At 40.8% G+C, this 20,350-nt stretch overlaps 3 protein-coding genes across 4 annotated transcripts in view; 1 reads left to right on the top strand and 2 right to left on the bottom strand.

Annotated features, from left to right (window-relative positions):
* Nucleotides 1–17,111, top strand: part of ufl1 (UFM1-specific ligase 1) — a 122,688-nt gene extending 105,577 nt beyond the window's left edge. The window contains exons 2-20 of one of the 2 annotated variants that reach the window (XM_084030039.1): nucleotides 7,852–7,928; nucleotides 8,144–8,289; nucleotides 8,503–8,531; nucleotides 8,672–8,769; nucleotides 8,913–9,027; nucleotides 9,176–9,306; nucleotides 9,495–9,553; nucleotides 9,638–9,784; nucleotides 10,348–10,523; nucleotides 10,615–10,794; nucleotides 11,567–11,693; nucleotides 13,715–13,837; nucleotides 14,061–14,181; nucleotides 14,271–14,437; nucleotides 14,816–14,946; nucleotides 15,132–15,212; nucleotides 15,296–15,381; nucleotides 15,502–15,682; nucleotides 16,649–17,111. In XM_084030039.1, coding sequence (XP_083886165.1) covers nucleotides 7,852–7,928; nucleotides 8,144–8,289; nucleotides 8,503–8,531; nucleotides 8,672–8,769; nucleotides 8,913–9,027; nucleotides 9,176–9,306; nucleotides 9,495–9,553; nucleotides 9,638–9,784; nucleotides 10,348–10,523; nucleotides 10,615–10,794; nucleotides 11,567–11,693; nucleotides 13,715–13,837; nucleotides 14,061–14,181; nucleotides 14,271–14,437; nucleotides 14,816–14,946; nucleotides 15,132–15,212; nucleotides 15,296–15,381; nucleotides 15,502–15,682; nucleotides 16,649–16,861 — 2,388 coding nt within the window. In that variant the 3' untranslated portion in view covers nucleotides 16,862–17,111. Of the gene's footprint in view, nucleotides 1–7,750; nucleotides 7,929–8,143; nucleotides 8,290–8,502; nucleotides 8,532–8,671; nucleotides 8,770–8,912; nucleotides 9,028–9,175; nucleotides 9,307–9,494; nucleotides 9,554–9,637; nucleotides 9,785–10,347; nucleotides 10,524–10,614; nucleotides 10,795–11,566; nucleotides 11,694–13,714; nucleotides 13,838–14,060; nucleotides 14,182–14,270; nucleotides 14,438–14,815; nucleotides 14,947–15,131; nucleotides 15,213–15,295; nucleotides 15,382–15,501; nucleotides 15,683–16,648 lie in introns of those variants that run through there. The other variant, XM_084030038.1, reaches the window with a different exon arrangement.
* trim54 (tripartite motif containing 54) overlaps nucleotides 1–20,350 on the bottom strand; it is a 278,550-nt gene that overhangs the window by 225,055 nt on the left and 33,145 nt on the right. The gene's annotated exons all lie outside the window — the stretch shown is intronic.
* lyrm2 (LYR motif containing 2) lies at nucleotides 18,486–19,817 on the bottom strand. The gene is made up of 3 exons (XM_084031341.1): nucleotides 19,727–19,817; nucleotides 19,165–19,305; nucleotides 18,486–18,858 (listed from the first exon to the last, which is right to left on the bottom strand). The coding sequence occupies exons 1-3, from the start codon at nucleotides 19,769–19,771 to the stop codon at nucleotides 18,778–18,780; spliced, it is 267 nt and encodes an 88-aa protein (XP_083887467.1). The 5' UTR covers nucleotides 19,772–19,817; the 3' UTR covers nucleotides 18,486–18,777.

The following is a 20,350-nucleotide window of genomic DNA, read 5'->3' as shown; positions in this document are numbered from 1 at the left end:
CATCGTTGGGAAAAATGTATTTGATGTGTACTTGGCCTATGTCTCATCCACTAACATGCAGGGGGCAAGGTATGACTGATACTACAACTAGCTACCAGGGGGCGATCAAGATGTTTTGGCTTCATTTTTTGGAGCTGTCATGTCATCCATCTTTATGTGACGATGGAGGCGATGGAATTGGGGGAATATTTGGGAAAATGGTCATGGAATGTATGTGTCCTATGCATCCTCTTCCAGTCAGTCAGTCTGTATTTAATTCAAACCCCACATGGAGTAGCAGCAAGTCACACCTGCGATCCCCTGGACACACTCATTAACAGCTCAACGGATGTCATGATGATAAGCAATCTGGGAGCACACCATGTGTATGTAAACTGTTCATTTTTAGCATCTCTTTTGCCTCCTCTTGACATTCATTTTGAACCAAAACATAAAAAAAGATAACCTGTCATCATTATCTCAGTGTCTGTATGTCATTTTCTTCAAATTAAACAATTTAGTATTTCTAATGCAAGCTTCTAATGTGTGCAAAACGTGTGTTGTGGTAACAACAGGGTACGTAGCTTGAGGGGCTAACAAGCTGATTTGTAAAATACTTCAATGTGGGCTAAATGAATCTATGTGACCAGAGCTGAGAGGGATCCTCAGGGGATTTGAAAGGGGGAAAAGTCAATTGTTTATCAGTAAACACAGCCCAGTTTTAGCTACGGCTTTGTATTGATATTGAATGTGATGTAGTATTTCATCTCTGTGGTCAGTGGAGGACATGCATGTTCCTTGTTCTTTTCGCGGTTGGTCACCATTGATTTGCAGAACATAAATTCAGTTTGCGGTTATTCAGACTCACGTCAAGCAAATATCTCAGTCATTCTGGCTTGCTTTGTAGTGGGCCGAGTGTGCAACAGGATTATGTACCCATCATTCAAGGTCTCTTACCCACAACAGTACCATGACATCTGCTGATGGAATTTGTCTCTTGCCCAGTATGACAGATCCGAGCAATCTGGAGCCCAAGGACACGGGACATAGACCTTGCCAAAGGAGAATGATCGACTCATGAACTAGGACTGACCTGGCAAATCACATCCCAAAGCATGTCCTATTCTTTCTTTTCCTTTCTTTCTTTCTTTCTTTCTTTCTTTCTTTCTTTCTTTCTTTCTTTCTTTCTTTCTTTCCCTTTCCATCCTTTCCATTTCCTTCACTCACTTCCCTTTGACTGTCCCTGTCTTTGTTTTCCTCTCCATATCTGGTCTCTTCTTTATTTTACTTTCCCTTCCATACTCCCCATTGCCTTTGTCCTCCACTTTCCTTCCTCTGCCTGTAGACCTTTTTGCATTATTTTCCTCCCCATAGGTTTCCTTTCCCTCCCTATTGATTTTCTTTCCTCCCCTTTCCTGTGATAATTTACTGTAAAATGATGATAGGAGGAAAGAGAGACTATGCAAAAAATCTGAATAGTTTCAGATAAAAGAACATATCCGTACAATGTCTTCGGAGTCCTGTGTCTAGGTGGAGCACCACAAAAAATGCAGCGTAAAGCTCCGAAATATCCCACAGAAATGTCACCCTGACCCCAAAACGTGTTCAAATGTTAGAGTTTTAAGCTGAGATGACATCAGCAGCTTGCTGCTGAGATGACTGGAAGCCGTTTCTTTATATGGCATCTTCAAATGAGCGGCTAAGTTTAGTCGGTTATATGAAATGATCTTTTAAGAAGCACTTGTGTTTTGTGCTATGAGGTCACGTGTGTGAGCGTTCCCAAACAGAAGGAGAAGTTTGGGGAAATCGTTGGAGTCTGTGTCTGGATTGGTGGTCATTGTACTGCACCCTCATTACGCTTGGCATCAGTGAGTACACCCATAACCTCTCCAGCTATATAGCAGCACTTGATGCATTCCCTCTATTCCCCTCTCTCAGATTGCTGCCTCAGTATACAGTAAAATGTCTCCCCGAAAAGAGCTTTATGCTGTGGCCTCGGCACACCTTTTTGCAATCAGTGAAATTAGCCAAGGGCTAAAGGCACTCCGAAGCTCTTTTTTTTTAACCCTGACCTGACTGGGGCTTTTAGCCGTGAGGGCAGCAAACATCATTTCACTGCTGTCTTTTTGAAGTTGGTATGAAAGGACCTAAATTTAACCTGGGTAAGTTAAAAAAAAACACTTTGAAGAAACACTCTCAAATGTGTTTTCTACTTGTTTCTGCTTCAGACAGAAATGAATGGAGTTGGTGTCTGTTCCGCAAAATAGACAGACTGTTTGGCCCGAATGAATGAGTTCCACCACCCCCATCCGCTATAATCACTGTCGGGGAGCTACCACCACCCACCTCCACTTCAAGGAATCAGAGAGAAAGATGAGAGCGGAGGTGTCAACGCCATTGGAAGGCAGAATCCACATGGAGCTGCCTGGTGTCAGTATCAGGCCTCTTGCTAGCTCAGCTCTATTTTTAGCCCAAAAAGACGGGGGCGAGATTGAGTCAGATTTCGGTTGGCTGAACTTTCAGAACTCGAATAAACAACAACACACCATGACCATTACCTGTTACCACCTTTATTACAACTTGTTTTTTCATGGCCCTGTTGGTTCTAGCAGTTAACATTTTTAAGAAACCTGAGTAGTCAGAGGAGTTGTACACAGTATTTGGAAGAGAAGTAAAGGATACGCTCACGGGTAAAATGATTACCCAACTCTCCATTGTGAACATCCACCACAGTTTGCAGCCTGACTTCCTGTCTTCCTGACTATCAAGAAAACCAATGGCCTAAGTTGTAATAAATCATAATGAACATTTTGTTGTTGGTAATCTGAGTTCTTATGCAGCATTTGTGGATTTAAAAAAAATGTGGCCAATTGAGCGCAACAGGCCGCAAACATTGACATATTATCTCTTTATGACGTTGTTGTGGTGTACATGCTAGCATGTTGGTTTTATATCCAACACAGAGCAACATTAGCATTCACTTGGAGTTGAGTTTCTGGCCACCAGACTGTAAATACAATGTCCACTCTCCTTTTAGCTCTGTTTTGTTCCCCACCAACTCCCGAGAAGAAATATGTCTCTGCATTAATGCTCCTATATATTCATCAGCTAGTTGCTTAATTTGTCTGTCTGCCGTTTAGTGCTGCGCTGTTAGTATTAATCTAAACAACAACTGCACGATGGTCTCCTAAAAATTACGTCCCCATTTCATCAAAATGGAATTGTTTCCAGGGAAACTTATTTTCACCTGGATTATGTTTTTCATTGACGTATCTCAAATATATTTGTAATCATTGTCTGCAAAAAAGCCATGCAAGAAGGAGGTTGGGGTGGATGGATGGATAGATGGATGGATGGATGGATGGATGGATGGATGGATGGATGGATGGATGGATGGGTCGAACAAACAAACAATGAAACAGAGCACTTTCACACAGGAGACTGCTGTTTGTGTCCAAACGTCAATATTCACTTATTTTCATTAACGCCTGTAACTTAAATAAACCCAAACAAATGTGCCTTTTTTAAGCCAAATGTTAAACTAAACCTCACAAAGTAGTTTTGTCGCGTTTATATTTTATTTGAAATGACAACGTTAATATGTTTTTAAACTGCAAGCGTAATCCGGGACAATCCCTCAATATGTAATTGAGAATGCAGTTCAGTTGTATGGGCACATCATTTTGTGAGTGAGGGTTGGTTGGAAGCCCTGATCAGAATGGTGGGCTGATGATTTGTCCAGCTTTATGTCTATAAATAGCCTTGTTTAAGTCAGGGCCAGGGCAGAAGTGCTGTATGATTGTGGATCTGCTGCATTTGTACTCCATGGAGACTGTACAGGGTTTTTCATAACAGATCATTTTTGAGTATAGGCTGGTTTGGTCTGGTTTCTTTTGCGTGTGTAAACCTACTGAATGTAACAAATATCTTTAGCATTTAAGAAAACAAAGAGGCTCATTATTAACAAGCATCTTGCTTGTTGTTCAGTGACACCTTCAAAGCGAAATCTCCCACACAATCAACAGTGTGTGGCTGTTTGAAGTCGCAGGAGAGACGCGCCCGCCGCTGCTGAGACAAACGTGTTTACTTACGGACAACTTGATTACAATTCAAAGAAGCAGTCTCACAATGCTTATTCACTGTGGAAATATGACCTAAATATTATCAAGCTTTGAAGTTTGAAATTAGACTGGGGGCGTTTATTCTTCTTTTTTAAAGAAGACGACTTATCAAACACATTTTTTTCCTCTATGATTCTTATTATCGAAGCTTTTGAAGACTCAATTAGTTTCTTATATTAGACTTAGATTCTATAAGGGATCATAGAGAGCAGAAAAGAAGATATAAACTGGCTGTTTGAGTTTCTGGCCACTATCTCACAGGATGCATTGCAGCATGTTCGTAAAGCGTTACAGTTCTGTGGATGACATCATTCGGGATTCCCGGGCCATCACGCAGCAACATAAACCATGGAACATCTGGTTGTTTGGTGTGTGCATGAATGCAATCTGACTCCAATCTGTTAAAAAGAGCACTGTGGTTACACTGTTGCAAACCAGCATGACGGAGAGAAATGTAAGGTTCACATGGCACGGAGGATGAAAGAGCCAGAGTCAAAGTGGGATTTAAAGAGTTCCACATATTATCTGCACGAAAATTCACATATCTGTAGATTTCTTAACTAAATCAGAGAGTAAAACAACTTGTGGGATAGGATTAAAATAAGGAGCATTTTGTAAACGAAGAAATACACTATAAGCACAATTGCGAACTGCGAATTGCGATTTATAAATTATCTTTAGTTTTATAAATGTTCTTAAAGGAAATGATACCAAACGGGTCACCAAGGTGATTTGAATGTTTTTCTACAGCGACTTTAATTGTCATTCAGTGTTTTGCATGTGCACAACTTTCTAATTAACTCCAAGTTCATTGCTAAGTATAGAAAAATGTAATGAAGTAAAAAAAAAAAATCTTTAGTGATACTCGTAGAAAAGGTTAAATGGCAATTGAATTTTGGGGACTTCTACTTTACACAAGTATTTGAGTTTATGCTACCTAATTGTACTTTTGACATCAATACATGTATTTGACAGTTTGACATCTTACAGATGAAACATTTGCTTATGTATGATGCATTGTTATAGTAAAATGCTGACATTTTCTTATAAAGTAGCCTATTTGATTATTATTACTGATGCAGTACTGTAACACAGTGGCTGTTTTTTGACATCTACAGAATTTTATGTTTGATACTTTAACACTTCTGTACTTTTAATCAAGTAACATTTTGAGAAAAGAAAAGAAGTTGACATTTTGCATATCTACTTTTACATTTCTTCCACCACTGCTACTAAACTGCTACTAAGGTAATTATTCAAATAAAGTATTTGCTAATTAATTTAAATGTTCCTGCATATTTTTATTCCTACAGGAAAATATATGCAGAACACAAGTCTAATTAAAAGTGTCTGATCAGTCATATGCATAAACTGATGCCTGAGCAAAGTTATATTTAAAATTGTTGACAAACTCCTCAAGTGATTTGGTAGACAGTAATAAAGGTAAAGAGACAACTGCAACCAGCCCATCCTTGTGTTAAAATCGCAGAGCATAAAACATGATGAAGCTAATTTCCATTTTGGTCCTAATGGGGAAAGACGTATGTATATATGAAAAACAATTCACTCTCAGTTCCTTCGGAGATCCTAGAGAACTGCACCAGTGTTCAAAATTGTATCTTTCCCATGGTGCTCCTAAATTCTAAAAGCAGCAACATTAATGTCTTGGTGCAGAGATATTAATTTACAGTTGTCCCAAATCTCTTAGGGGACCACATAAAGGCCTGACCTCTTTAGGTAGTGGTTTTAATTTTTACATTTTATATTAATATAGACCTCTCCCATATTCATCCCAGCTGTGCTGACACAAACCTTTGGCAATTGACACACAGACTCATAAATTCACACAGCTACAAACACACAATAGTATTGAGAATAATGATCTGCACGCACCAGCGCTAACATGATTTACTGAATACATTCATTCTCCCTCAGTCATGTTCCCCCTCCTACACCAGGTTTACGTACAGTAAATTGGCTGCTCTGAGGCGCTGGAATAGGGTGATTAATTATAAGATGCCCACAGTGGCTCCAGAAAACTCAAACTTATTTGGTAAATTCCATTTAAAAGGCCCTATAGAGGGGAATTTTTCAACATCCCACCATTTTGCTTTTTACAAATAATAATAATATTCAAATGGGTCGGACATTCCTGTGCTGCGCTGTTTTCTCCACTTCCAGATAAACTGTATATCCCCACCCACACACTCCTGTGAAACCAACCAAAACGCCTCCATACCTCACTTTAATCTCATAATTTTATTTTACCTTGACTGGTCATTTAAATCGGAGCTCGAAGGCAGAACTTCTATGGTGAGAATCATATAATATATCCAAAAGTTTGAACAAATCTACTTACAACTTTTCTCCTGATTCTAAAACTTAGCCTGAGGCGACCTATTCGTTTCTTCTTTGCTGTCAGAGAAAGTGTGTCTGCCATACAGCATCAGGCTACAGTCACATACTGATGCGGAGGCTGGTTATGAGGACGGTATTTCAAGAAGTTTCAAGTGTACATGGCTGTGAGTCATTTTCGCCAGACACAGAGGGACAGTTTTCTCATTGAGATTGTGCTTTTTTTTTTTTATTAACTTGTAATTAATTACATAGAAGCCTGCAGTGAATGTGCATATGACATATAATTACAGTATTTCACTCCTACCAGGTCTTTGCTGGCATGATGGAGTGCTTCATACAATACAGCACCATCTGTTATGCTCCCTGGAAGGAATTTAATGGCTTGTAGTCTACTGCTCCCTAGAGTTTACAGATTTGCACTACAACTCGTGTTCCCTTTAGCTTCTGTATCATGTTTCACTGTGTGGTAAAGGCAGGGTGCAGACTTTCAGAAGGGGATTTCCAATTGGTTTCATGTGGAAATTTCAAGTAGAAATGCTGTGCTTGAAACGGACAACAGCTGGTGAAAATATCACATTTAAATCTTTTTTTAGGTGTGTCCTTCAGAATGTGGTAAATGTTAAATGACAAATGGCTGACAAATTAAAGTAAAATAGTTCCAGTTAGATTAACACTGACTTCATGTATTGCATTCTGCACAAAAAATGTGAAGATGTTGTATATTTTCATATTCATATTTACTATTAATGCTTTATACTAATCCATCAAAATAATTGCTCAGCTAACCCTTTTCTCTTATTTCTAGTTATTATGAATAACGTGGTTTCTGCTTCGATTATTTCCTGTAGCTTATAATACAAGCACTTTGTTACTGTATTTTAAGCAGTATTTTCAGGTATCTGTACTTTATTTCAGTTTTTATTATTCTGACAGCTTTTTAGTTTTACACCCTACATTTTAAAACAAATATGTGTAATTCATAATTTGAATGGATTTGATGGGGTATTATCGTCATATTATCTTATAATATGACGCGAGATTCAGTTAGCCTTGCAAAAACAGCCAGTAGAAATGTCCTTCATCGAGATACTTTTTACTCTACATTTACATTGAAAGTAATACTTTTTATATATTCATTTACTTGAGTAAAGAAGTTGAATCAGTACTTCTTCTTTTACCGAGTCTTTTTCAACACCTTTTGACAACTCAAACGCGTTGGCAGGAGATTTGGTCCTTGTGGCTCCCGGTTGTACGTCACTATATGTTGACGTGTGGCTCAGCAGAGAGGAGCTGTCTCGTTAGCCGGCTAGCTGGACGCTTGCTTCTTGATAGTGGATGGTGAAAGAAACCACTGACAGCTGCCTGTTCTTTGCCAACGCATAAACCTTTAATCATGGCGGCTGACTGGGAAGAAATCCGAAGGCTTGCTGCTGACTTTCAGAGAGCACAGTTTGCCGACACAGTGCAAAGGTAAGCGCATTTAACGCTACAAACAGCTGCTAGCTGCAAAGCTAACGCTAGCTAGCATTACACTTTAGTTTAGAAGTAACGCTGCTAAGCAGGTTGTGAATTGTCTCCTTTCTGTAAACTCGCTGACAATAACAAGACAAAAAACCAACATCCGTGTATAAATAGCAGGGGGACGACACTAAAGACCCCATATGTTACTTTAACCGTTTCTTCAGGCTGTCTGAGAGGAATTGCATTGAAATTATTGCAAAACTGGTCCAAGAAAAGAAGCTGGATGTGGTGCACACACTTGATGGAAAGGAGTACATCACCCCGGCACAAATCAGCAGGGAGATCCGAGATGAACTCTACGTCCATGGAGGTCAGTTTAACATCCAATAAGGCATGAAACGCAGGCTCCAATGATAAAGACCTGTCACACAACCTACAAACGATATCCTAACTTTTTAAAGATGACTTTACTTTATATGGGAATGAATCCTGATGTCATGCCTGGTAATACTAAGTAAATCCTTGTTAGCTGTAGCATTTTGAGAGTTGGGACATTTATTTATCCTGTCATTGTGTTTCACAGGGCGGATCAACATCGTGGACCTCCAGCAGGTGTGTATTAGCAAAACAGCCCTGTGTGTTGCCTGCTGTGTCTTTCTATTACCAAATAATAGAAAGCCAATTCATGAGACATTCATGTTCTCATTTAGTGAAACTTCCTCTGAATCATGTTGTGATTTTCTTCCTTTCAGATTATCAATGTGGATTGGGTCCATGTTGAAAATAGAGCGAGTGACATTGCAAAATCTGACAAAGGGGTTCAACTTGTACTGGGACAACTTATTGAAAAGTGAGTATTAAGTGACACTTTAATCACACTCGTGCCGGAGCCCAGGGCCAGGTCTGTCTGATCTGAAATAAAAAACAAAAGCATATGCTGAGAACATATTGTCAAAGTTTCGAAGCATGTTTGTTGTCGTGTGTTTTCCGTAGAGCGTACCTGGACCGATTGGCCGAGGATGTGAATGACAAGCTGCAGGAAGCTGGTTTGATCAGTATTGCCGAACTGTGTAAAAACTACGACCTCCCGGGGGATTTCTTATCTGAGGTGTGTCACAATGATCTCACGGGAAATTAGAAAATGAATTGCGCCATGATTAGTCTTTGCAGTCTTAAATTACCTCAGCTTCTTTTTGTTTCTTGATGACTTAACTACTAAAAAGTAGGATAATTGTATGTTTTGAAATATATTGTAGGAGCTGTCAAAGCGTCTTGGGACACTAATCCAAGGAGAAATGGACCAGTACAACAGGGGGGTCATATTTACTCCAGCTTTTGTTGCTCGTCACAAAGCCAGGATACGAGGACTTTTCAGCGCCATCACAAGGTAACCACTGATATTCTCCCACTTTGTGGCCTCATGCACAAACCACTCGCACGAACAATTTGTGGCAATGTGTGTCTTAAAATGACTATTTTTATATGAATTAGAAATTTGAAGAATTTGACTATAATAAAATAAATCTGTTTTGTATTTTACACTTAATGTTTAACTGTTTTGACTTCATTCTGTAGGCCAACACCTGTCAGCAGCATGATTGGAGCGTTTGGATTTCAGGAACATCTTCTGTACTGTAAGGAGGGACATTGGATGGTTATTTATTCTGGTTATGGTGTGCCTCCGTATTTGATGTTGTGATGGGTTATGTTGTTTCCAGCTGTCCTGGAGGAGTTGGTGAACACTGGACGCCTTAAGGGTAGCGTGGTTGGAGGTCGGCAGGACAAAGCTGTGTACATCCCTGATATTTATGCCAGAACACAGAACGCCTGGGTGGACTCTTTCCTCCAGCAGAACGGATATCTAGGTATGGCTTTTTAAATTATTGTTGTTATGATTATTACTGGCATATTTTTGTTATATCCTGTGCACTTGAAAAATCCCTGTACGAGACAGTACAAAGTGTCGCCCTATGAAGTGACCCACGGCGCTTAGCATATTGGGGGGAAAAAGGCACACCACTAGTTTAATCTCTGCAGGTAAAAGATGAACAGTGACGACAAAATCACAAATATCAATAGATCAATAGAAATATGAACTAAACCAGCAGTTTTCAATCTTCCAGTTGTGTTATGACATTTTTGTTCAGGTTTAAGATCCATCATAAAATAATCCAGTTATGCCATATAGCTGTGTGACCATGGCAACCATGGCTTTTCTGACTGGTTGTGAATTGACTTGAATGTGAAACGTATCGGTGAAGCTTCAAAAGTGAATTATCCAATGTGGATCAGTAAACAGTGTTAATGATATTAGCGAAGTTAGCAGAACTGGATCAATTAATTGTGTGTCATATTGCTAACCGTATGGCTGACGGAGATTATATGTGTATGCAGTCCAAATGAAACTGATGAAGACTTCCTCCTGCAGAGTTCGATGCGTTGGTGAGACTGGGGATCCCAGACCCCTCCAGCTACATTAAGAAGCGCTTCAAGTCCAACAAACTGCTGTTCCTCAGAGCAGCCTGTGTGGGTCAGACTCTGGTCGACCAGGTGGAAGCCTCTGTAGAGGAAGCTGTCAGCTCCGCCACATGGACTGATATACAGGTACTCTGCCTTTACCTGAGTCACTTTTTGTGGTAAAATAAATATGAGCTTCTTCTGTTTTTCATTCTGGCTTTCACTCCGGCTGTTTTAGCCGATTTTGCCGAGCTGTCTGACAATGGAGGACGTCGGGATATTGATCAACCAGGCAATGAGAAACACGAACGTCCAGTCCTCCGCCAAAGTGTTGGGAGAAACGGTCGTCGTGAGCGAAAAGTTCATCAGCAACTGCCTCTCTGTGTTTGAGGAAGCCATGCAGCAGAAAGCACAGAAGGTACAGCCGCCTTCCTTCACACATCGGCATAGAAAACTCCTATACAATTAAATGATAAGCAATATTAAAGAAAATAATAAAAACATATTAGCTCAGGCAGACGAAAAGGGAAATGTATTTTTAACCTGCATTTTAAGAAAGGCTATATTTGGTTTCACATCTCATCTGGTATTTAGTTGCAGTTTAACAGTCACATTAGTATATAGTCACAGTGGGACTAATTCAAACACTTACTGTATTTATTTAGTATTTCATAGCATAAGGGAAGTATTTAATGTGTTGCCTTTTGGAAAACTGTTTGTACAGTGTAATGTTTGAAATGTTCCTTATTTTATAATGAAAGTAGTTTATCAAAGTAACTGGAGGCCAAAATGCTCCCCCAGTTGTAGTCATGTGCAGTCACATCTGTTAATATAAAAGTGTATATGAACGATTTTCTTTTCTGATTGATTTAGATTATGTTTGCCTTTTTAAAGTTGATAGATAATATGTATTTTTTTTTTTTTTTAACGTAAACTATTTTATACGTCATGCTTAAATTGGTGCTTTTGCCCAGGCTAAAAGTCAAGGCCAGATTGCACCAAATTGAATAATTTAAAACAAAAAATCCCCAAATTACTTGCTCGTCACCACACAACCTGAACCAGTACAACAACGTTCAGTCAATGTGATTCTCCTCAGCATTTTCTCACCATGTGTGGAGTCAGTTAGAGGTCTAAGTATAAAACACCGTTAAAGCGTGTGTGTGATTTTGTTTTTAAATGTGTCTCAGGAAGTCAAGAACAATCCGGTGTTTCTGATAACTGAAGATGATCTGAAGCAAGCGTCCATTCTGACGGAGACCTCAGCAACCTCTAAAAAGGAAAAGAGAGAAGCAGAGCGCAAGAAGAAGGCTACAGGTTGGTCACGTCCATCCCACCTAACTGGCTTCATTAAATTATACTTTGTCATCAGACTGGATGATATAGAAATACTCTGGATTTTAGACAATTAATCAACATATTGTAATACGCAGACATTGATATTGTCAACATACCAATTAGCGTGTTTTGGGCTTTTTTCTCGTAAATATGCTCGTTTCTTTCTCATAAATTATAATCTATGAGAATATCCAAGCGTTTTTGTTTGTTTGTTTTTTTGTGCATTTGTGACTTTAATCTTTTTTTTCTCATAATAATAACACCCTCCTCTGACTCCGTGATTTTATTTTTTTTAACTTCAACAGTCCAACTAAGCCTTCATACAAAGAAGGCTAAGGAAACCAGAGAATATTCATATTTGAGTAACTGGAAGCAATCCATTTTTGCAGAGGAGTTTCCTGTCAATTGACTAATCAACCGTGTAACTGACTAATCGCTGCTGCTCTTATACACACCGAGCCAAAAGACTTAATCTATTATCAATTAGCACTTATTAAACAAGCGTCTTGAACTTAAATAAATGAATCTTTTGAATGGTTTATCCATATTCTGCCCCTTATCAATGTGCAGGTCACATTAATGAATTATATCCTCAGGAATGATTATTACATAGTGCTGGGAGTACTCTACTATACCTGGGTATTAAATTGCATTCTACGTGTATTTATTGCTGTGGACAGCAGCTCTGGGGATGATATTGATAGAGTTGATACAGTAAAAAAGATAAATTAATACTCCAGCCTAGAGTGATATAATTAATTAAACAAAATCACACCCACAGCATTTAATAATATTAAGTTCTAATTGACCCTTTGCTGACTCCCGCCCCTCGAGTGCAGACTGGCCAATCATAGTGTAGCATCAGCCAGCTCTGACCAGGGTCCAACAGCTATTGGACTCTGCTCCATTTCCATGCAATCATTTTAGATTTTCTTCATTTCCAGACTGGTTTTGTGGATTTCAAGCTTGTCCTGGTTAAGTCTTGTGTAATGGAAGGAGATATAACTTCCTAAAATGTTAGTTTAAAAACCTGTGGAGCTAAGATTGCTACGCTAGCTAATGAATGTATACGCATGCTGCTTATGCTTTTTCTTTAACCAGACACAACAGCTAAATTTCTCTCACTAAATGCACCAGACTCCGTTGACAAAAATCTGTAATTTTACCATGTCGTAAAACACACTTTGACACAAACTAGATGGAAACAAAATAAAACTTTTGGTTCGTCTTTGCACTTTTTCAACAATCGCAAACTGTGGTTTGTCGAAATAAAGCCCTTCATTCACCGCTGGTCTGGAATTCCAGGAGCGGAGCGAGGGAGGTCGAATATCAGAGCAGCAGTGGGGGGGGAACAGCTGTAGAGCCAGGATAGTTTCACATCTGGTGCAGGGGATTAAGGGTTTAATTTTGAACAAACCAGAGTTGGGGATTGTTTGAACAGTGGAAAGACTAACCAAGATGGGTTCATTGAATTTATTATTATGATTCATCTGCTCAACGGGGAACGTTTCACTTTAAATCTCACTTAAACATACAAGATGATTTTTGTGGCATCCAGTTTGGAGGCAGCTGTGCTCCAGTATGCATGTGTGATGTGGAAACTTAACACCGGAGGCTTCACATTTACTGAGAAGGAGACATCTTGACAGCATAATTGGCAAAGGATTTACATTTTTATAGATTCTGGATTTTTTTTTCCAGTGAGAGCAAAGGAAGAGATGTCATTTTAAGAATTTAGAACGAGTTGAACACATTTTCCTTGTGACTTCCCAATGATTTAATCTGTTCTATGTTTGCTGCAAGTGGAATGAAATTGTAATCGTGGCAGCTCGTCTGAGATCAGTCATGTGCATGGCCCGAATGACATCATAATAACAGTCTGGGTGGCGTGAGCAGCACATTGATTCAAAAGTGCTGAAGTCTGCCCTTGGCGAGTGCCAAAGCCTTTTTTTTTTTTTTTTCTTGTATTCTATATCATCTGTTAACTGTTTGTCTCCCAGAGGGCAGCGGCAGTGTGAAATCAGGTGGAGGAGGCAACGCCAGAGAGATCCGGATTCGTAAAACCAAGAAGAAAGGGAGGAAAGACGAGGACAGCGATGAGGAAACCGGACCTTCACAGCAAAGTACAGTCACGGCCACAAAGCTATTATATCTTCGCAGGGACGTAATGTCTCTATATGCACATTAAGCCTGTTCAGTGAGGCGTTTTACTGTAACAAGAGTTTAATGGCTGGTTGGTTAGAAATCTCTCCCCTGGGTTGTTAAGCTTTTTTTTTTTCATGGAAGACAAAAGGTAACTACAGTATCCCAGTGAGACTAATTAGCTTGTGTTTTACCTTTGCCAAGATCGCAGTAAACAGACTGCAGCCCCCTTTATGGCCCAGGAGGAGATCGCAGCCGTTCTAGAGAAGCGAGTGAGTGACTGCCCTGAAGAAATCCTCTCTGAGCTGGCAGAGCATTTAGTAAGGTAATACATATGTTTCTGTCTAAAGTTAGTTTTCTCCTCCAACACTTGAGGACAAGAAGTCAGTCCTCTCACTCTTGATATGTTTGCAGGCCACTTACGAAAGCCTATCAGGAGGTGCTGCGGACCGTGTTCATGTCCTCCTCCAGCTCTCCGTCAAGAGCCAACAAGAAGAAGAGCATGAAGGATCTCCAGGAGGAGATCACCAGCCTGTACAACAACATCCGACTCTTTGACAAAGGCACCAAGTTCTTCTCTGGTAAGTCCTGCTCGCACCACTCAAGTGGAAATCAAAAACAACTTTTTATTCCCAGAGCAAATTTGGTTGAAAATCCTCCTAGTTTGACCAAAAATATAGTCTTAACTCACAAACTCATATGGACATATTTTGAGTTTGTTGATAACTTTGTATGAACAGCATAATTCTTCAACCTTAAAAAACATTGTTTGCTCTTTTTTTCCTGGTCGCGTTCAGTGGCGTTGTAAATTGTTACTTTTTTTAAAGGAAATAAATGGTAACATTTCCTGAGTTACTTGTCCAACGCTGCCAATCACACGTGTCACTATGGCATACATCTCTAAATAAAACGAGCTCCGATTCAAAGTGAACTCATGGGAAGGTCTTTAATCATTGCAGATGAAACCCAGGTGCACATTGCCAAGCACGTCCTGAAGACCCTGTGCGCTGATGTCACCAACATCTTAGTCAACTTCCTGGCTGCCGACCTGATGATGTCCGCGGAGAATCCCAGCACCATCACAAACGAGGTCAGGGAAAGTTGCTCGTCTGTTTCTGCGTCTCCTCTCGGTAGCGTTGAATAACATTGAGTATGCAGCTGGAGAGGCAAAGAAAAAAGAGTGTGCGTGAGAGAGTGTGCGAGTGTCATTGTTTGAAATGCACTGTGGGACTTATTAGAGTGTGGACTTGATCATGAATGTCTGTGTTGCCCCAGGTCAGAGTGAAGATTTTGGGCAAGCTGTCCGAGGAGACCAAAGGACCTCTCATGAAGCTGCACAACTGCCTGAACGGCAAAGTGAGTGTGTTTCCTGTCGGTTACATCATCAGCTGAGCTACAGTGACGGAAAATTCTTCACTTTTTTTTCCCCCCCTTCACAGACTGTTGAAGACTTTCTGACCAACATAGAGGCTTGTGCAGAGATTTGTGGCTTCATGCTGAAGAAGGGAGACAAGAAAAAGGAGAGGTAACGGAAACACTTTCATGTTGGACGTTTTCTTTCATTATTTAATTTGTGTATATTAAGGTCAAATCCAGAAGTATTTCCATTTAACCTCTTTTGTGTGTGTGAATGCGTGTCATCCAGACAGGCGCTGTTTGTGCACCGGCAGGCGCTCATTGAGCAGCTGAAGGAGGCGGAGGATCCGGCTCTGGTTCTCCACCTGACCAGCGTGATGCTGTTTCAGGCCAGCACCCACTGCATGCTGCACGCTCCCGGACGCTGCGTGCCCCAGATCATCGGCACCCTCACTGGCCGGATATCCACGGTATGTCCGACGCTCGCTGTGGCTCGGGGCCGCACGGCGTTGCAACACGCGTGCTATAAAAGAACCGCTCTGTGTGATTTAATAAAACGGCTGCACCCGTACGAGACAGCTTTGGAATGCGTGTGTGAAACAGCCGCATGTTTGTGTGTGAGGTGAATCAATAGTGTGCTGCTGTTTGACTTGGTAGTCCACTATATTGCGATTAAAGATATTTTTTTGCACTGGTATCGTTTGGCGGAGGACTCTAAGGAAAGGAGGAGGGAGTGAGCAGGCACCATGATAAGATTATCGTAGTTTCAGCACAAACATGAGACATACATAATATACATATACCTGCCATTGCACACTAGACCTGCGTTGGACTTCAAATGAGTGAGCAGTCATTTCGTTTGAAAATCATACTCTCTTAATACTCCAAACCTCCAAAGTCTGGAAGTCTTTGCCAGGTCCATTTTCTTATCGAGTGCTAGACCACAAGTCACGCATCCTGCTGGTCAAACTGCTGACAGTTGTTACTGTACAGCTGCAGTACAAACAGTCACCTTATGTACTATTAAGCTGACTGGATTGAAGTCTCTCCAGGTGTCTGTCTGACAGGATGATACTTGAATTCAAAGGGACACTCAACCCTGGTCGGCCATGACAGGGACTCCAGTTGGATTTGGGCATTCCAAATTAGAAGGAAAAGTTCAACTCCTTTAACCGGTTGTGGATCAGCTCCTATTCACTGAGGAAGTTGTATGGATGAAGAACCCAGTCAGCCTCTCACAAATGTAATGTGCTCTAGGAGCTTAAGCTCTGTCATGTTTATTTGTGCTTCATTGTGGTCTAAATGCCTCAGCAAACGTTGTCTTCACACTGCTCCATCATCTTAGGATTGTTTCCGGTCGGTTTTCCATCTGCTGCTGCGTTAGTTTAATAGACGGTTTGTTGGGTGAGTTAAACTGCTGAAATGTGTGGTTGCAGGAGCAACAGCAGCTGCTGTCTGCCTACCAGAGCCTGGTGGTGAAGCAGCTGGTGAGCCAGAGTCAGAGCAGGAAGCAGGAGGAGGTCGAGGCCGTCAAGGCAGAGGAGCAGGACGAGGATGCCGGGAGTGTCCGCACGCAGCTCATAGCCATGACTCCGCAAGTCAAGGATCTGGTGCTGTCCCAGGGGAAGATATCCGTCACAGAGGACTAACATTTCAAAGATTAGAGAAATGAACTGATCGATGATGAATCCTTTTTAATGGTCTTACATGTGATGAGATGAATACATTTAACTCTGCTAGATAAGCTGTTCATACTGTATCTTTGTGCTTTATCCATGTGGATTCATAATTTCTAAATGAATAAATGAAATTCCTATGTGGGATGTCTCCCTGTAAACCCAATTAACATGAAAATCCTCAATGAGGTTCTGATTTTCATGCGTTCATTAAAGCTCTCCTCTTCCTTATGTGTTTGAGTTGTTTATTGTGAAAGGTTGTAGAGTCGGTGGGCCTCGCGGAAGAATCACTCGTAAATGCTACTTCACTGGTTGGCGGAGGCATGCAACCACTGAGGTAAAATCAGAATTTTCACTTCAAGGATCGATGTCTCCAGCTGGCAAACACTGTAAATGTGTAAACTTGTTCCACTGGTACAGACCTGCAGGTAACCAGTCTAACACAGGGCAGACATGTAGAGACAGACAGGTAACCAGTCTATCACAGGGCCGACATGTAGAGACAGACAGGTAACCAGTCTATCACAGGGCCGACATGTAGAGACAGACAGGTAACCAGTCTATCACAGGGCCGACATGTAGAGACAGACAGGTAACCAGTCTATCACAGGGCCGACATGTAGAGACAGACAGGTAACCAGTCTAACACAGGGCTGACATGTAGAGACAGACAGGTAACCAGTCTAACACAGGGCCGACATGTAGAGACAGACAGGTAACCAGTCTATCACAGGGCCGACATGTAGAGACAGACAGGTAACCAGTCTAACACAGGGCCGACATGTAGAGACAGACAGGTAACCAGTCTATCACAGGGCCGACATGTAGAGACAGACAGGTAACCAGTCTATCACAGGGCCGACATGTAGAGACAGACAGGTAACCAGTCTAACACAGGGCCGACATGTAGAGACAGACAGGTAACCAGTCTAACACAGGGAGACATGTAGAGACAGACAGGTAACCAGTCTATCACAGGGAGACATGTAGAGACAGACAGGTAACCAGTCTATCACAGGGCCGACATGTAGAGACAGACAGGTAACCAGTCTATCACAGGGCCGACATGTAGAGACAGACAGGTAACCAGTCTATCACAGGGCCGACATGTAGAGACAGACAGGTAACCAGTCTATCACAGGGCCGACATGTAGAGACAGACAGGTAACCAGTCTATCACAGGGCCGACATGTAGAGACAGACAGGTAACCAGTCTATCACAGGGCCGACATGTAGAGACAGACAGGTAACCAGTCTATCACAGGGCCGACATGTAGAGACAGACAGGTAACCAGTCTAACAACTAAATGTTTTTTTGTGTGTGTTTTTAAAGCAACAACACCTTGATGCCTGATTGCACTTCTACTTGTTTTACAGACTAAACGATTGATAAGTAATGAGCTGGAGCCCAACACATGTCCTCACTCAACAGTTGGTAACAAACAATACTCTTCCAATATGCCAATGTAAATGTCTTGATGTAAAAGATTAATTCTGTCATGGTGCTTGAAGAAATCTCAGTGTTGTGTCCACTCATCAACTCTGGATATGAATAATGTACTGTGTGATGATGCCAGAAAACAAAAAACACGCCAAGTCTGTTCATTAGTTCCTCTTTAATACATATAATATACAGTGCAAGTCTGGCAGATAGGCTCTGTCTGCCCAATAAGTCAATGAGTTTCCTTTGATCAACAACAGCACCAGAGGTTTTGCCAGTTTATATCTTCATTTAGATCCATCTTTTTTTTTTTTTAAAGATGCCTAGCCAAAGACGAGTTTCAATACATTCTGCATCGGTCACTCACAATGACGTTACCCTGATCAGACAGAGGTTCACGCAGGTAATCGATCCAGATCAGTCCATAGTCCACAGCAGCTCACAGTGCTTAATTCCCGGACAAAGCCAGAGATTTCTGCAGCTCCTCTAAGTGGTTGTTAGCTTGTGAGACCATCATCCGGATAACATCCTGAATGAATAATGGAGAAAAAACATCAGTGATGGGTGAAGCACAGGATGCTGGGAAAATGAGTACTATGGCTGTATTCGAAAGCCACCTTCTGCATTCTACTGGCGTAGACAGTATGCAGTATACAGTGCATACTGCGTTCATCAGTATTAAAGTATTTAATTGATTTTAAAAGCTCATGTCTCAACCCGTATATATCTGACCCATCATGATTAACACACTCCTGTTCTAACAGACTGGCAGGGCAGTGCTGGATGACCTGGCTATGTAATGGAAGGGCAACACATGATTATATTATCTCTTTACCTGGTCTGTGGCATTCTTATTCCTCTTGAACTCGTCTCTTGCCCAGTCACTGAGGTACTTCCTGTCTGCCTTGTCTGGTACCTTCCGTATGGTCCTCAACATATTTCTATAAATCCCCAAAATCCTCTGTCTCTGTAAAAACTGTCAAGAATCAGTAGTTTAGACTCAGAAAGACAGTTTAAAACACATTTATTTTATTTCATGATTGAACTAAAAATTGCAGCAAGAATATTCGTTTTCAAGTAGAGTCTGAACTAAACCTCTACCCTGACCGGCAGTCTGGAGGAAGGTGTGCTGTTTGGTTTCCAAGTGCCATTACTATTATGAACCTGTTCATCGTCTTGAAACAAATCCATAATGGCAAATTTATCTAAAAGTCCTCCGATGAAGTATGTTTTGACTGTATCTAACGTTGTCTGTAGCGTTAGCCAGCAAGCTAACCCCGCTAACAAGATAGCATGGGGCTGCTGGGTCGCTTTAGACCATATTAGACCATATGTTATTCATTCTGACAAACAGTCCATCTTTTAGCTGAATAGATTACACTGCTGTGTGTATCTACCTGTTTTAAAGAAAGCGCTGTAGACGGTATCCTTGAAACCAGCATCTCTGATAACCCCACAAGCGGATGTTATGATTGCGTTACTTCCGCTTCTTCTTCTTCTACTACTTTTTGGTGTTTTATGGCGGTTATTATGTCCTACCGCCACCAATTGGTACGAAGTGTGGATCAGGATTGTAATTATTATTGATTTATTCTAATAGTAAATAACTAATAAAGAAAGACCTATTTAAATAGATAAATATGATTTTTTAACAAATTCGTTCTCCTAAGGATATTTAATCACTTGTAAGTGTAGTTTATATTTTTATTTACTGGTGTTTCCCACAGGGGGCAGCAGTCTTCAATATTTCTTGTTTACAGCGGAAGTGATACACTCCGCAGTCATAATGCTGCCTTCCCTGGATGTAGGAAATAAAATAATTTACTGTGTGCCTCCGTTTAATAGTAAGATGAGAGCTAAAAGGACAAGGTAGCTGGACATGTTTTACTCTAAACATGACTGAATACAGTATAGCTTCATGCATATAAAATCAATCATTTCAAAGACAAACTTTTATTTTAGGGGCAGATTGCACTGAAGCCTAACGATGTGGCATAACATTTTTGTTACTGCAATGGGTA

The sequence above is a fragment of the Eutrigla gurnardus genome (genome assembly GCF_963514095.1).
Source record: "Eutrigla gurnardus genome assembly, chromosome: 16".
NCBI classification, from domain to species: domain Eukaryota; kingdom Metazoa; phylum Chordata; class Actinopteri; order Perciformes; family Triglidae; genus Eutrigla; species Eutrigla gurnardus.
This window is presented reverse-complemented; position numbering and strand designations above follow the sequence as displayed.

Bases quoted from the DNA above. Each gene is read 5' to 3' on its own strand.
- lyrm2 (XM_084031341.1), bottom strand. From the start codon at position 19,771: ATGCTGGTTTCAAGGATACCGTCTACAGCGCTTTCTTTAAAACAG. The intron at 19,306-19,726 runs GTAGATACACAC...GATTCTTGACAG, and splicing joins CAGCGCTTTCTTTAAAACAG to TTTTTACAGAGACAGAGGAT. The intron at 18,859-19,164 runs GTAAAGAGATAA...TTATTCATTCAG, and splicing joins ATAAGAATGCCACAGACCAG to GATGTTATCCGGATGATGGT.